Source organism: Phallusia mammillata, chromosome 6 (assembly GCF_965637545.1).
Source record: "Phallusia mammillata chromosome 6, kaPhaMamm4.hap1.1, whole genome shotgun sequence".
Taxonomy (NCBI): domain Eukaryota; kingdom Metazoa; phylum Chordata; class Ascidiacea; order Phlebobranchia; family Ascidiidae; genus Phallusia; species Phallusia mammillata.
In genome coordinates, this window is record NC_137257.1 from 17,287,774 (window position 1) to 17,305,404 (window position 17,631).

The 17,631-nt window shown below is 35.9% G+C and overlaps 1 protein-coding gene across 1 annotated transcript; it reads right to left on the reverse strand.

Moving 5' to 3' along the window:
- Window positions 1-19: 19 nt before the first annotated feature.
- LOC145234415 (phosphate-regulating neutral endopeptidase PHEX-like) lies at window positions 20-12,146 on the reverse strand. Its single transcript, XM_080099150.1, has 19 exons — window positions 12,018-12,146; window positions 11,628-11,711; window positions 10,361-10,522; window positions 10,161-10,247; window positions 9,455-9,660; window positions 9,168-9,230; window positions 8,651-8,797; window positions 7,775-7,855; window positions 6,979-7,106; window positions 6,355-6,448; window positions 6,163-6,291; window positions 4,524-4,703; window positions 4,090-4,252; window positions 3,859-3,913; window positions 3,194-3,392; window positions 2,474-2,539; window positions 1,992-2,087; window positions 1,628-1,704; window positions 20-141 (listed from the first exon to the last, which is right to left on the reverse strand). Exons 1-19 carry the CDS (start codon window positions 12,097-12,099, stop codon window positions 39-41), a joined length of 2,202 nt encoding a protein of 733 aa, XP_079955276.1. The 5' UTR covers window positions 12,100-12,146; the 3' UTR covers window positions 20-38.
- Window positions 12,147-17,631: the final 5,485 nt, after the last annotated feature.

Here is a 17,631-nt window from a genome sequence, read left to right on the forward strand (position 1 = left end):
CATTGCGAAATGATTTAAAACTGGAGACTGTTATTGTGTTACCAAATCACACATCTCTCATCTCCCCTGTTCATCTCGGAGGTCACAGGACAATCATAAGCTTTGCTGAATTCGTCAAAGTTTGACATAGACCCAATCACCCTGTTGAAAGAATAGGTGATTGGTTATAACTAGGGCAAATATTTTTTGACTTATCAAAAAAAGTCAAAATTTTGTCAAATTTTTTAGAATAGGCCAAAAATTGTCAAAATCGTTTACAAAGTCAAAATTTTTTACAAAGTTAAAATTGTTTACAAACTGCATTGTCGTGGTGTTGTAGAGGTTGCACTGCCAGCAAACTATTCGTTTTACACCTTGTAGCCTACTTTATACTGTTGTAATTGGCCCATTGCCCCAATTATTGCGAATCATAAACCATCAAGTGAGTAAAACAATTAGGTTGACACACCTCAAAACGTACAAAATTTTGGTAGGTCCCAAGTCATTTTACGGCAGCTGCAGGTTAGGTGCAGCTCTTGCTTCGGTTTTGCTTTAGATACTTCATGTATCTTTCGTTTTGTGTTTTGAATAGTTTTCGTTGTGTCTTAGCTGCATTTTTTTGGCAGTGATTTTTAATTAGCTCATTCCCTTTTCAGAATAGGTTAGGTCTATGTTCAGATTTTTGCCCTTTTGTTAGACTTTTGCACATTCTATAGCTCTAGTTAGATTAGCCTGCAGCCATATTCTAACTTTTTGAACGTTAATGCGTAATTTAACTACTTGAATTCTTCATAGGTCAAAATTTTGTCAAAAAAAAGTTTTTTAAGGTCAAAATTTTTCGTTTTTTAGGTCAAAAAATAATTGCCCTAGTTATAACATTTCTGTAAGAACCAAGGTACCCAAATGATCGGTTCCACCTACACTTTTTAAATGTTCAAACTAACGGTTCTGGAATTCACCCAGTTTTAAAATTTGTGCGTGCTCGCAAAGGTTCACAAAGTTTGTGCCTTTATGAAATATTTTTAGGTAATAGTATTCTGATGATCCTTTATACTACCATGTAGCTGAGTTTTTACCGACTAGTAGCGTAGATAAACAAGTTTGAAAACCAGGATTACCTAGTAGGCTACCTACTAAAAGTGTTAAAATGGGTTAAGCCGTTGAAATTATGAAGACAAACATAATCGACACTAACGGCTACTGCCTCAATTGCAAGTGATGGATTGCTTTTTCAGGTTGTAATTAGAAGTAGGTAGGAACTTATCGTTAAACGATTTTGTGCTACTAAAGTTTACTGTTAAACAGGTTCGGTTGCCCGTTGATCCCTATACTATAAGAAAGGTTCTCAAGTTAACTGATTGTCCCCTATTCTAAGTGGTAATTTTGACATGTTGGGAGTAGATTTCAGCATACCAAAGTGTTTTTGTTGTGTGGGATTAACATACAAAAGTTGTTTTTGTTATGCCTGCCAAACGTCTCTTTTTTAAAAGACATGTACCTCCTTTTAACGAAAACCAAGTTGTCATTCGAGGACAATTATGCCTTTGAACACTAAACTGATTTTAGACGTAAGAACACTTGCAAAAACACCCTAATAGGCATCAATTGGCACAGCTTAAGATCCAACGCGGGGTCAAATCGAGTTTACCTAAACTTGCCGGGGCTGTGTACATCAGTTTTAATGGAATCTTTTGCTGCTTCAGGACGATAGTGTCCACATCTTACCTGCGAACAGTAAAAATGATGGAAGTCAATAATCCGAAATGTAATTGAAAACGTAAAACTGAAATATAAATAAAAAACGCTCGTGATTTTATCTTTCCTGCAAAAGTTTTTAAATAATCACTGCTGATTTTTTTTATGTTAAATTGAATTAAAACCACAAAATTAAAAGCAAAACTATCACCTTGATAAGACCAGTACTAAAAGTAGTGGTAAACGACAATTAATCACAGATAGGTAAGAAAAACTTTTCGCGTTCTATAATTGGTTAAAAAGTATTAAACACTTACGTTTGCATAACCGACGAAAAACATTTGATCATTGGTGAGTGGTATTCCAGGGAGAGGCATTTCTTTTCCCTTGTCGTTTACCCATTGCTGGTATGCCTGTAGGGACAATATAACTGACATTGGTGACAGCTGTAAATGTCACTTTTTGATCGCGTATATCAAAGTAAAACCACTCGTTTCAAGTTCGCTGACAGAAAAATTACTTTTAAACATTATTAGTTGAAACATTAACATAATCTATCTACATACCTAATAGTGCTAGGAAAGATATTGTTTATGAATGCGCGAAAAAAACTGGACAAAATTTTTATGCTGCAGTCTCGAACTATTATTGCCTTAGCATAGCCATAACCGGACTGAAATTTCGTAAAGTAATGAAAATATTATCAGGGTAAAAATGTTTTGATGTTGTGAAGTGAAAACCCTTTACAGATTTAGTCTACAGTTTAGAAACACTGCGTCAGAGAAGAAAACTGACATACGTAAAAAGATTCCCGTATTCCGCCGTTGTCAGCTATGTTCTCTCCAAGGGTATTCTCACCATCCAACTGGAAAAACGCTAATGTCAAAACTTAGCATAAGTAGACTACTAGGGATAACTATACAGATAAACAGATTCATTTTTATGTTTATTCAATTATGATGGCTTAATTGTCGACAGACAATGCGTTCGGCTGTTCAGTCCTTTCCATTCACTGACAAAAAGGCGCAAGTTTTGTTTTGAAAACGTTCTTTAAACCAAAAAAATGTCGATTGTTAGCGCACAATAGGTCAAAAGTTGATGTCATAAAGAGACAATACGTTTTGCTCTGACAGTCAGAGATGAAGCACACCTTTTGAAAATTGTGTTGATACGCCCTGGATAGATGGAAATGTTTTACATGCAAAATGTTGCTAAAATTGTTGACTAGAAACCGATTCAAAATATGTTATTGTAAAGTGTTGACAGTTTAAAGGCAAAACTATTATTTGTGTGCATATGCTGAAAGTAATATAGATACCAGCTGTAAAAACAAGCAAAGATGTTTTTGGAAAATGTGAAAATGCCACTCTAAGGTGATTAAACTGTCAAGCAAAGTCATTCATTTTAGGAGACCGCAAATCTTTTCCACAAAGCAACAGCACCAAGCAAACAAATTGCATAACTGTTCAAATATTGTTCAGTTGCCTACAGTGACAACATGACCCATATTTGGACTTACGTATCCTTCAGCGGTATCCCAGTAATAATTGCCATACTGATCAATTAGACATTGTGTTTCTGTATTAAAAGCTTCAATGGAACTGTCCGTCCACCATTGCTGCCTGTTGCCATCTTTGTCATACTGTCTTCCATTGTTGTCAAATGCATGTGTTATTTCGTGTCCAATGATGGTTCCAATCGCTCCAAATTGAAAAGAGCTGTTAGAAAATTTAGTTAAACCAGCAGCAAAAGTTTCTTCAAGCCGTTTTCATGCATAGTAAGTAGAAGAGTGGTGTTCGCGAAACTAGATGATTTCCAAAGGGTTACTGAGATAGACATTTTTTGAAAACACATTGAAAGAGTTTTTAATTTGACTTCACTGTCAAATCACTTAGTCCGCTGTAGCAAAAAAATATGAAGGTCCACAGACATATTTGTGATAAAAAAACTAGAGTTAAATAAAGTGTTAACAAATATCATAAGTTATGATGTACAAACTCAGTTCTTGAAGTATTACGGGTTTATGTAACAAACTACTAACATGTTGTAATTTAAATTTAGGCTTGGAATAAAGCGCTTGTCTTACACCTTGTGTAAATTTAATGACAATGGTGTGGTGCATCTTTTGTAGCTGCACAAACAAACCTATATGGTCTGAATGACATGTTTGTTTGTCGTACTCACAATAGATATTCGTCGCCCCAAAAGAATGGATACTGCAGTTCGCCGGCTGGAAACGCTGTGAAAAAAGTTATGTTGGAAACACAAAAGTATGAATAATGTATTGTACCATACAAGAATTTGTTAAATGTGTAAAAGGGCCTGTCGTATTTAAAAGACTTTGTACCATATACGGATTTTATCCAATGATTAGCACAAACCGGGGTTATATATTAAATATCTGGACAAACTTACTGATTCTGTTCAGAGTGGGAGAGTAATATGCATTCACAGTGGTGGGAGGTGTACTCCACGAATCCTTATCAACAATCGTGTCAATATAAGGCCAATCCTGTTGGGCAGCATTGGACAAAACGTGTACAACGTTTCCGAAATAGTCCATTGGGTCGATTGTAATCTGTAAATCACAATTACAAATCGAAAGTTAACATGTTTTTAAGTGTTGTAAGTCAGTCCGGGCTTTTCAGGTCGGGTCCAGGCCTGAGTTTCAATAAACGGGGTCGGACATGGCATCATATGTGTTTTTAAATGTGATACCTTTAAACCCGGCATATATTGTGCCGGCATATTTATATTGTTGCAACAAAGGCTTAATAAATGCTCTTGGCTAAATTAAAATTACAACTAAATTGTTGTCAGTGTATCTCGCTTTTTTAATGGATACTTACATCTTTAATCGTTTCAGCCAAGTATGTTTTGTTTTTGTAGAATTCCGCGTATCCGATTTTCGGGTCGATATAATCGCACTTTTCTTCTGCTACAACCTTGCTTACTTGGTCCATCCATTCCACTCCCGTGTCCAAAAGCATTTTAAACGACGCTTTTAGGCGATTTACCATTTCCAGAACCTAGAAAATTTAGGCATCTTTTTTAAAAGATACTGTGATATAAGTTTAGTAAAGTGACAATGACTTGAAGTTGGTAATTTGTTGTGTGTAAAACAATATTTTTTTCTTATCTTTTTCTTGTCAGTAGGCTGTTTAGCCCCATAGTTTCGTTAGCAATACATTTAAAGAGTTTTAAAAGTTATTTTTTGCCGTGGCATTCCAAGTACAGAGGGCAATCTATTCTTTTCGGGTTGACGAAGTAGGCTTGCATTGGCTACAATAATATAATGGTTCTTGTGGAGAAAGGTTACAGTAAAATACTTCGTGTAAAAGATTTGCTGTAACATACACATGTTTGATCTGCAGAGTTACAAAACCTGTAACCAAAATATTTGCCTACGAAAATGATGATAGAATAATACGAAAAGGCCATGCCCATGTCGCTAAAGAATCTTACTCAAATATACACACATTTTTTAACCAAAAGGCAACCGTAGGCCTACAGTAATTTACGGGAACTGTCTCAATATAATAAAATTTTACGTTGCGGTAACACAACGTGCACGGTGGTACTGCCCCTTTTAATGACATATTACCCTTTTTGTTGCTGCACGATGCGGCCTTAATTGTTTGCAGTGTGTTCCAAGTTAAGTACCGTGTTTGCGAGTGAGTTTCTAAAGCAGTGTTTTGTAACCTTTTTAGCGCTCGTACCCTTTGAGCTTTAATAAAATTTTCTCGTACCCCCTGTCTACAATGGCCGACGGAAGTAAATAAAATTGTAATAATACGAATTAAACTCAGTGTATTTTATGCATTAAAACAGTCTTATAAGTTCCCACAATTTTAGCAGCACATCAACAATTAGTCAATTGAAATCAGTCAATAACAAAGGAACTTGTTACACATTTAAATATGCGTATATTTTCACACTGCATGTCGTACCCCCTGCTTTGGTGCTTCGTGCCCCCATGGGTTACACGTACCACTGGTTAAGAACCCCTGGCATAAAATGTATTTAGTGTACCAAAGTTTTAAGTCGGGCCGGGTTTCTCGGTTTGGGCTAAGTTTAGTTTTTTTTTTTTTTTTAAAAACAGGCCAGATACGGGTCTGGCCTTCCAACTTTTATGCACATGCTGCATGTGTTTTGGTTTGGTGGGTACAGTCGTCTATTCTATTTATGAAGGTATCTCTTCCAAAATGTTTGATTCAAACTGCTTACGGGCCTAATTTGGCCTTTATAAGGGGTTTGGGGCGGATTTTGGCCTCGTACTTTTAGGGTTCAGGCCTAATTGAACCCGGTTTAAACTACATTGCGCAAACTGCGTTCGATATATGGAAGCGATTTTCCATTCTCTTTATTGGGTAAATTTTAGGATAGCATGGTTTAACGTAAAAACACCTTTATGATCGAGTGGCCAACTTAGCGTAGCCTACAAATCTACACAATAACGTGTTAAAACCTTTTTTCCTAACACCTCACCGTTTGCTTTTTTTCTTCCTCAAAATAGTTGGTGATGAACAAATTTCCTGTAGGTCCAGGCAAAACCGCGTCCACGTAATCAACACACGAATACCAGCGTTCGTTTAAACTCGTTTGTCCAGTGATCACCTAAAAATCATAAAATTGATCGTTTTTTTATGTTTTATATTTATACACGCAAGGAATTTTTACCTTGTTGAATTCCAATACACGATTTTGATAACTTTGTCCGAGATTGTTGACACGATTTAAAACGATTCGCCACACCATGTAGTTCTGCTTTACCCTGTCACACACAATACAATATATATTAATAAACCTTTCCACATTTTATAGGTTTCGAATTGGAAACTGTTTCTACATTTTATAGGTTTCGAATTGGAAACTGCACTCATAGTCGTTGCACATTTTCACTTATTGTATTTTAGATAGGACTTCAAAACCGGGTTAATAGTTTACCCCAAGAGTAGATAAGCTTTTACGACCGAAAAGTTTTATAAACACGTACTGCTTTACTCAGTTATTCTATTTTAAATATGTTTAATGCATTACTACGAAGAGTAGAACGCTTATATCACATTATAACAGGCTCGAGAACCGAATCCGCAAATTACAAGTCTGAAACCGGATTTAAAAAGTTGGCCCTGAAAGTTATTGACACAACTGTGGCAGAGTGCGAAGTCAGGCTCAAATCCTATATTCGTTTTATTAAAACTTAAACCTGAACTTAAACCCGGCTGGACATACAGCTCTGACTTAAAAAATAAACTTTTGCTGTACTGTTATTAAATACTAACATGTTTTGAAGGCACTTACCTTGCTGGTGTATTGTTGAGTAGCTCGATCAGGCTTTTTAGATATTCAGGCGCACGAACTATTAAAAGTTGATCTGAAGTTACTTCTCTAGTTTGGATGATTTCATTAGCGAGTGTCGTCCAGGGAAGCTAAAACGCACCAACGATAAAATATATATTTCTTTTTAAGTATGTATGTTTATTACACACATTTCTTTGAACATTTCTCGATGATTAACCAATTTACCGAGTAAAGCTAAACACACACCAATAACGATAAAATATACATTTCTTTTGAAATTTGTATGTTTATTACATACATTTATTTGAACATTTCTCGATGATTAACCAATTTACCGAGTAAAGCTAAACACACACCAATAACGATAAAATATACATTTCTTTTGAAATTTGTATGTTTATTACATACATTTATTTGAACATTTCTCGATGATTAACCAATTTACCGAGTAAAGCTAAACACACACCAATAACGATAAAATATACATTTCTTTTTAAATTTGTATTTTCAACGTGTCCTGATGATAAACGACATTTGAATTTAAACGTGTCTTGGCGGTAAACCTTGTTTTTAAAACTAATACGTTAGTTTGGCCTGAAACTACGATGTGTAGTTTTGGCCTTAAATTTTCAAGTGGAAATCTGGCCTTAAACTATAATGTAGGATTTTGGCCTGAAATTATAAAGTGGAATTTTGACCTGAAATTGGAAAGCAGTATTTGACCTGAAACTTTGACGTGGTATTTTGGGGTATTTTTGCCTATAATATGTTATTTTAGAAACACACATGCACTTACTCCGGGGACAGCTGTCGTCTCCAATTCTGCGAAGGTCATTTTGTTGTAAATGCTCTCGCTTGTTCTGTTTGAGCTTGGTATCTGAAGACAAACATATTTATCTCAAACACGATTTCTCAACAAACAACCCGTGGTTGTTTTTTCAACCGCTGACATATTACAATTATTTTTAGACTCCCAGGTAGATGGATGCATTTACAAGCACACTATCTGCATTTATATCAATTTTCAACCGCTGACATAGTAAAATTTATCAAGTGTGTTGCCTTTAGCGCTAAATGACACTTATAGGTAAAACGTACACCAGAGGCATTTTCGTTTGAAAATTGACACAAATGCCGATAGTGTTCTTGTAAATGCATCCATCTACCTGGGAGTCTAAAAAGGACCCCATTTTGCTAAATTAGTTGTCGATACCGCGACTTAAAGTAAATTTTAAGTTGTAATGGATGTATGACTTTTAAGTTGTAATGGATAAAGAAAAATATTTTTTACGTATTCATTTCCTTGTAAACGGTTTTTCATTAGACGTAATGCTAGGGTCCTTTATAATTATTGTCATGAAAAAATTTTGCCAACCCGTTTTGAAGAAAACAGGAGTCGACGTGAATTGATCGAAAAATGCAAAGGTTTAACTAGACTCATATTGTAATATTTAAACTCCAGAATATTGTTGAAACCACGACGTCTCCCGTAAGGTTGATAGTAAATGGTTTGCTTGCATATATTCAATGACTTGTTTACTTTGTTTGAACTATTAGTCTCCTTGTTATAGTAAATGTTGTCACGCGAAGTCCTTACCATTTTGAAATAACAAGTTAATTGACACGCATTGCATAATAGGGTACTGACACTTGGTTTATAGATCGCACATGCCTTAATTTGAGCGAGTTCCTTTTCGAATGCAAAAGCGTCGTTCATTTCTTGTGTTGCATTGGTGCAGTCTACAGATGGATCTCCAGCATTGTCTTGTTTGATCATGCAAGCTATGTCACTCATAAGTAACTTTAATGCCGCCTGATACTGTTGACAGATCATATCGAGAAAATGTTACTATATAACAGTGGTTTCCAACCTTTTCGACAAATAATAAAGGAAAATTGACTTTTATCAACGGTCAAAGCCCAGAGCAAAAGTGTCTATTTACAAACCACATGTAAAAATAAAAGTAAATTCCTCCCCGGTTGGGAACCACTGCTATATACCATTCGTTATTGTGAAACATTTATGTCCTTAATTTACAAACTAAACAAAAATATCTGGAAAAATATTTAGCAAAATTATAGCAAATGACGCATAATTACCAATTAACTAGTCTTTTGTTTCAGCCAATAAAGATACATTAAAAGTCAACAAACATGAGTAACATATGTGGTAATTGGCAAATACATACCTCTCCGTACAATGTGTCATTGAGATAATAGTCGTCAGTCATTGTTAAACCGGACTGATCCATCTGAAACAGTGACAGAACAAATCAAGAAAAATATGTGGCCAAAGCGTTGTACTGACTATTAAACTGATCTTAACAACAGAAGACAAGTATAAAACACATTAGCATGGTTTCTATATTCTAAGAGATTCCTTGTGTAGTTTATGAATGAGTGAAAACGAAGTTCGATTTTTGCTATGTGCCGGCTGACTTGTTTGCTAACAAGCGGTCAAAAAATCTAAACAAACCTGTAAAACGTAGACCGAAGAATTTTTGTCGTCAGTTCCGACGTAAAAATTCACCAAGATTGAATTACTGTATCCACCCTGCAAGGTCGCCAAAGTGCCAATTTCGTCGTATTGTGTGTCAGTCCAAGTATCCTCCAGTACAGGCCATGACAAATTTCCCACCAGAAAATCAATCAATGGCTGCACACCTAATGCTTCGATTTTGGCTTTGGAAAAAAATGTGTCAAGACAATTAGTTCCAAAAATAATAATAACAAAAAAGTTTCTTATCAGCACATTAACATGCTATAAAGCAGTGATTCTCAAACTTATATGGATCGCGTACCACCTGACAACGTTTTCTATCGCTGCGTACCACTAAACCCCGTTTGAATGGATAGACCAAGAAATAGGCCCCTTTTCTCAACCTGACCAGCATATTTAGCAATTTTAAAATAATGTCCAAAACAAGAGTTTCGCCCAAACCAGGGCCGATCAGTTGGGTCAGTTGAGTTGCAATTTTAAATCGGACTTAATAGCTATAGCAGAAAACTACTCGCGTACCACCTAAAAAGTTCTAGCGTACCACTAGTGTTTTGCTTGTTTGTGAATCTAAAAATTAGCTATGTCAACTATCTCATTGAGTTACATTCTTTCGAATAGTCAACTAAGCATATGTGGATATACATGGGCCAATAAAAGTCCTAGAGAAACGCTTGGGACATACCAGTATCGACGCATGAATTATAAAGGTTCTTCGCTTTGGTGATAGCTTCTCCGTCCTCGGTGGGTTGGACTTCAATCTCTAACAAACCTAAATTGTTTGCTGATTAATCACATGCCTTGCGAGTTGTGATAATAAACCGACGATGGTGTTTGCTATGCACTGAGTAAACTGTTTGTTAGGCATTGTACAAACATACGTACTTTTCAGGTTGGTTTTTACGCGATCGCGCAGTACGCTGTAGGTCTGATAGTTGCTTGCGTCGCCGGGAATTGGGTTTTCCTGAATCCATTTGCCGCAAGCAAATTCAAAGAAGTCCTCGCATGGGTCTTGGTCCCAGTTTATCTTTCCATTGTAGTAAGCAGCTAAATGATCAAATACAAAAGCTTACAAAAAACGCTTTGAATGCAGTTTATAGTGTATGTTTAACTATGCTATAAAACAGACCTAACCAACATCAGTGCCCGTTAAAAAGGCATAAATCCAAGTAAATCCTTGTTCTATTGTAAATTCCGTACCGATTTGCACTTCTCATAAAATATACCTCTATTGAGAATTGAGAAACCTAAAAGATTTTAACCTGGAAATAAATGTTTCCAAACTTGTGTTCTTAAATAAGCATCTCTTATTTCTGATTTGGGGCAAGGGTTTATAAATAAACTTACAACTAGTAAGTAGTGTAATAGCTTGTTGAGAAAAAAAAATGGAGACACACTTCGGAGGGATCGATTTGTTGATCACGGCATTTTGAACTGCTTTAGAACCAATGCCAACCTTTTAAGTATTGATCTCATATAAAGAAGTGACTGATGGCTAATGTTAAGTCGCAACGCGATGGAGGGCCTTAAGCTTATATCGATGTCGATTGATTAAATTAGTATCTTAGCTCGTCGCAATTAATCCCATGTCATGTAAGCCACGCCTATCAAGTTGCTGTTCACCCTACTGGGAATATATTGCCATTTGCATTACATGCAGTCGCCGAGTGTCTATGGAATTTAATACGCCCAGCCAAAAACGCTGGCTGTAATTAAGTTCCTATCCACTGTGGCGCCTAATATTATTAAATTGGTTATACTTTGATGGCTTGGTTAATCGTTACAGCAAAATGTAATATCTGACTTCAAAGTTTTAAACGGGCCTTTAATTGAAGCCCGAACCAGAATCGTTTTTGAGAAGCCCGTTTAGGTCCAAAGGTTTGATTGACTAGCCTATGCATTGAATCTTTAGGAAAGACCACGACAACAAACACAATAGACAATTGGTCTTAAACAAGGCGGTTTAGGGTTGTTTGAAATTCAGTTATACCCACCAACTGGCTACTTAGCTAGTTAAATTTGTTCAAAAAGATACTGACGCAGGGTGTGAAGTCAGGCCCGAATCAAGCCCGTTTTTATGAAAAAACCCAAGCCCGAACTCGGCACGAACCCGGCCCGAACCCGACCCGATTTATAACTCTGTTTCACTTACAGACTTCAACACATTGTTGCGAAGTGCAAACTTTTTCCATCTTGTCTCCATCGTTGCCGTTTATTGATATTGCGCCAGTGTAAGCTAAACATAAAGATATGTTCTATTCTGAAATACTTTTCGGTTTATTAGTACACCCATAAATCAATAGTAAATCTCCAAACTTATAACCACCAGTATTTACCGTATTGCATTTTTTTTCCAAAGAATTAACGTTATCCATGGCCAAAAAGGATATAACTTATGTAAAAATGAAACGGTTTTCGGAAAATGCAATAAATTCAAGTTGGTTATCTTTATATGGCAAGTTCTTTAAAAACCGAAGAATACTAGTTATAAATCGCGAATTCGAAATTTAAACAAAAGTGTCAAAGAAGTAATACTACTTACCGAGAGCAAAGACAGTTATAAAAATGACTGTGGTTCCAAAGAACACTGCAAACAGAATCCAAGGCAACTTTGAGCTCCCCATCTTAATGCGATATACCTTTTTACACTCTTATCCGTCCGTATGCAGGCACACTGGATTAAAAGGCCGCCAAATCTGACTCCTAATGAAATTTCATTTGCAACATACGTATACTATGACAGAATACACTACAATTTCAGGATTTATTGCTCTGTATCTATGTTTAATTAAGGTACTATTACTTCGTTACTTAAGTAATTAGTTTTTGTATTAAACGTTTATTTATTTTATCAATTATTATTATCACATAAAATTTGTAAAACAAAATTTAAGACAATAATACTTTTTTATCCAAATAAATTTCATTGCAGCTGCATTTGTCTTCATATTCGCCTTTCAAACAATATTATGCTTGAGCGACCACTACCGGTTATAAGTTCTACCTTTACAAGTTTTGAAATTGGGATCTCAAGCGGCTTATTAATACCTTGTAGAAATTATGATGATTTGAAACTAACGATTTTTTATTTTGCAAATCTATAAAGAAAGAAACAAACAATAAAAAACATGTTACTTAAAATTTTAAAGAATAATATTTTATTTTTGATTACATTACTCTTCAAGTTTGTGTATAGTCTTCCCAATTTTTTTTTAATTTTCTGTGATTTATATTGACCATGATTCGTACTGTTTTAATATATGTTAAATAAGAAAAAAAAATCTTTTAAACCTATCATTTCAGTTTCGTATGACAAGTTGTGTGTACGTGTATGTACAAAAAAATAAATAAAATAATTCAAAAAAGTACTAATGATAGCTTTCTACATGTGAATGACAGTAAAAAGTGGCACAATGGAAAAAAAAAAACTTGAACTTAAACGTGCAGTTTATAAGGCCTATTCAAAAAGAAACACAGAAAATTGCGTTAAATGACAAAAAAAGTGATGCTTTATAGGTTCACATTAACTCATGTTTTAGATGATCTTTTTCACAAATTGGTACACAAGTCGTTGTGAAATCTCAGTTTTTCGTATAATTCCCTTCTTGTAATACTGCCGAATTGAGCGACTCAGTTTATCATAGTTCATTGCTGGGCGGTTTTTTCGCACGCCCCATAAACGAGCAACCTCAACGGAATCTTCTATCTTGAAAACACCTAGAAAAACAATTTTGACTTGGTTATAAATAGTAATTATGATTAAAAAGTATAGAATTAACCCTCGTGGGGTTGGTATAAAATTATTTGTGCGAGTTTTGAAGGGTATGTTTTCGAAAGTGGTTTGAAAAGTTTGAATCGCTTCGTGGCCCGAAGTGAAAAGCATCACTCAACAAATACGTCAAAAAGAACCTTTGTCCAAAAACCTGTCGGGAGTTTGAATCTCACCGCAGGTTAGATTTTTCTAGCCTACGTACGCCATGCCGTATGATAATGGGGCCATAGAGAATGGTTAGGGACCAGCTGATTCGGTATTCAATAGGCTTGGCGTATGATTTATATACGAGTGTGCCGTGATCGCTGGTCTGCAAGTACGCTTCAGGGCTGATCCCAGTTATGATTTTATGTTCATCTTAACTAATACTGGTCAATCTGGCGATCCCCTACTACGAAGCTAACATGTGGAGCATACGAGGTACGAGGCTTTCGGCGGTTCTCTACTCAGTCTGAGTAGCTTAGTTTGTAGAGCGCGAGTTCCGGAAATACTCCTGTCGTGGGTTTGAATCCCACCGCAGTTCTAGCCTACGCCCTGCCACATGGTGGTGAATACTTGGTAACCGGCTGATTCGGCATGGCCTTATGATTTAAAAATTAGTCTGTATGTACGCTTCAGGTTGGTCCCAGTTAGGGATTGATGTTCTTCTTTACTTACCCAAAAACCTGACCTATTTCATATTCAGTAAATGATTAATTAAGAAGCAAATGCTTCTGACTCAAAATCAGTAGACACTGAGTAGGTATATTCGAGATATATATTTCGCTTATTCAGGCATCGTCAGTCTCTAAAAACTGCAAACAAACGGAGGTAAAATGTATATTTCATATTCAAGTCACCACCAGTTTGGAAAAGTATAATTTTTAACGTTTTTTTTTCGACCAGTGTATACCTTGATCTCTGTCTATCCATCGAATACATCGCCCATATCGATCCGGTTGGAGTAACAATTCCTTTAAAAACTGCCACAGATGAATTCCACTTGTGTGGTTTGGTGTCATGGCCTCCACTAAATCACCATTCGACTCTGCAGAAATTTAAAAAATAAACCCTTTGAAACAGAAAATAAACCCTTTGAAACAGACAAACCAGAAAGAAAATTACTACCCAGATTATATTTACTTTTTAAACGAACTACTTATGTTATAATTGATGGTTATATGGCTGAGTTGTTAACGTAACCATCTTGTAAATGAGCTATTGCTTCTAGGCATGATATCAAGTTTATAGAGGTCTTCTGGCCAGTATTTTTATTCCGACGTTTGCATTTAATTCTCTTTTTCTTTGTTTATCGTGTACTGTACTAGTCGCATTCAGTGTTATTTACCCTGATGAAGGCGACCTGTATAGCAGTGGTTCCCAACCTATGGGTCGCGTGAACATTCTGTTGGGTCGCTTGTTTTAGTGACAATTATAGCATCTACTTTTTGACGCCTCGTAGCGTTACTTTTATATTGCCCAGGGCTTTAAATTGTTGCCCAATAATAAACTTCATCACAACTTGTGATAATGGTTAAAACTGTTTGTGACGTCATAAAGTGATGTGTTAGCTCACAGTAGAGCGTTGTCTGGCTAATAATGCCTTGATTCAACTCCAAGTTCGGAATAAATGGAAATGTTTGGTCGTAAAAAACAACAGCGTTTGTTCGTTATAAGGTTATTGATTTGCTAGACTGGCGTAGTAATTTTCAAACAGCTTTCCTAACTTACAGACAAAAATACAACTAAAATAGCATGTCCATGGGTCGCGAGAAACCACAAAACTAAATTTTGGTAAGTATTTGGGTCGCGTTAAAAAAAGGTTGGGAACCACTGCTGTATAGGACGTCAAAATGTCAGAATAAAAATATTTTCCAGAAGATCTCTTTAAACTTGATAACCATCTTGTGTGCTAAAGGTTGAATGTTTTAATTTCGTCTCGGTCATCTTTGTTTGACACTGTTTAATTGTTTATTTCGTTCGATATTTTTGTTTCGTTCCGGTCTAACCGAAATAAATTTATTACGGTTATTTTCCGTATTTCGATCTCAACGAAAGAAAATCTCTTTGTGGTCTTTACTCGTCTTACATAACATTTACACAACTATGCCACTAAATGTGTAAAAAGGATTTCACTTTTATTTCACAAAGACTACAATTATAATTACTTTTGACAAAGGGTACAAAGACATTTCATAAAAATCTACAGGGTACGTTGTTCAATCAGCCGATGATAAAATATAACAAGCGAACAAACGAAAGTGCTATACCTTTGCTTGGGTTGCTGTTGCTTCCGCCGCTAACTTGGTTTGTGGAATTACTTTTTGTATTAAGTTCACAGTATTTCTTTTCAGTACCTCCCGAAAGTTTTGCAACTGAAAAAGATGTTTGAATTTATAACTTAAGTTATAATCAATTGATTATCCAGGCCAAGTAAGATACTAATTATTAAGCCCGCAATTGAAACTCTAAAAAATACGACACGGTCTCAAAACTAACTGATATTCGATTAAAGCTAAACATTATAAACATGTGGTTCGCGGACAACCAAAAAATATTTTGTTTTGTTTTTTACTTCATGGGATTCGAACCCAGGACGCTCCCGGGGACGAATCCCGATCAAGGTTGTTCATGTCTGTAAATGGGTCAGTGACCATTCGGCCAAGTTCATGCCCACAACCAGATTGTTTTCACGGGGTTCGAAACCAGGACATTCCCGGGGACGAATCCCGATCAAGGTTGGTCATGTCTGTAAATGGGTCAGTGACCATTCGGCCAAGTTCATGCCCACAACCAGATTGTTTTCACGGGGTTCGAAACCAGGAAATTCCCGAGGACGAATCCCGATTAGGTTTTTTTATGTCTGTGTATGGGTCAAGGGCGACGGATCATTCGGTCAAGTTGCAAAAACACAAATTGAATTACCAGATCTCCAAACGTCCAGTCGTGCGTGCAAAATATCTCCGCACAGCGGCGCTAAAGACCTCATCATGTTTTCTGTCATGGAGCAAAATTCTTTTCCAGGCATGGAAAATAGCGTTACATCGACAGAGGAAAGTCGACATTGGTGGACGGTCCACATAACCCACTTCTGTACTTGGTTTGCGTCCCATTTGCAAGGGTCTAAAATACACATAGTAAGTTAGGCTATATATCAGAGATGTAAAACACACATTGAACTAGCTTTTTTGTATCGTCCATATATAATAGGCTAAGTTCATGTCAAAGGTTATCACTGATGATGACATAAGCATTTATCGAAATGTTTGAATATGTCGCTTTTTGCGTCTATTTGGGCTATTATATTTGTTATTAAACTTATGAACAGACCTGTGTATATAGTGTTCCATAACAAAGATACTTTACGACAAAATGAATAAGTTGACATAGGCTGACGAAATGGGTTATAGTAACGAAATAAACACAATTGAAGAAATAATTTACACTGGCTGTTTAAAAAAACGGGGACATATTTGTTGGTTTGTTCTGTTTAATTTTCCCCTAGTTTTTCCAAGTGTCCGTAATCGCACACCGTTTATGAATGCTAAAGTTCCAAAGGCAGCGATAGTACCCACATTGTAAAGTATAGTGCAAGCTTTAATACATTTTCGACGCAATCAAACTGCGTTTACAAGATATTGTTTAGTTTAATCTAACTATTTTCTCACATTGTTCAACTTTTGGGCCTGTTTTTAAAAAAAAATTGTAGAATTTGTTTTGCCTGTTGATAAATAATGGAACAAAAAGGAAACAAAAAATGCCAACGACAAAAATAAACAGCTTATAGTTTATAATAAACTCCACTAAGCATACCAATTTTGAAAGCCATTTCTTAATTGTACCAGTCTTTTATGCTTTGTTCAACATATTTTTTTCCTTATGCAAAAGCAATAAGCGTTATTTCACACACCTTTGGCCAAATTGAGTAAAGAACAGGCAAACTCTACTTCTTTCACAGCCTCGTTTTGGTATTCCTTCTCAAGTTGCTCCATACACGACTTGTCCACAACTGATAGATCAATATCTTCAAACAAATAGTTGCACAGATGATGGTTGTTCCCATCCAATTGTTCGTGAACAACGGGCTGATCTAAGCTACCAAGTTCATTATCGTTTTTCCGTCGAACTTTAGGTGACCTTTTCCAAGTTGGCTCAAAAACATCTTGTTTTATGGCTTCTACATTGCGCGAAGCAGAATTAGAAAACTGTGCAGAATTTTCGTGAAAATATGAAGCAAAGTTATGAGTGCTGTATTCATATGAATCAGTTTCCATTACAAATCGTGAATCTGTTGAAAATGTGCCCATTTCTTGCGCAGTAACTTGATTTTGGACCGTTGGTTTATTTAAAGGCTTAGCAAAAAATTCGGTGGAATACTTTTCTGGTGATGTACTGTTGGATTCAT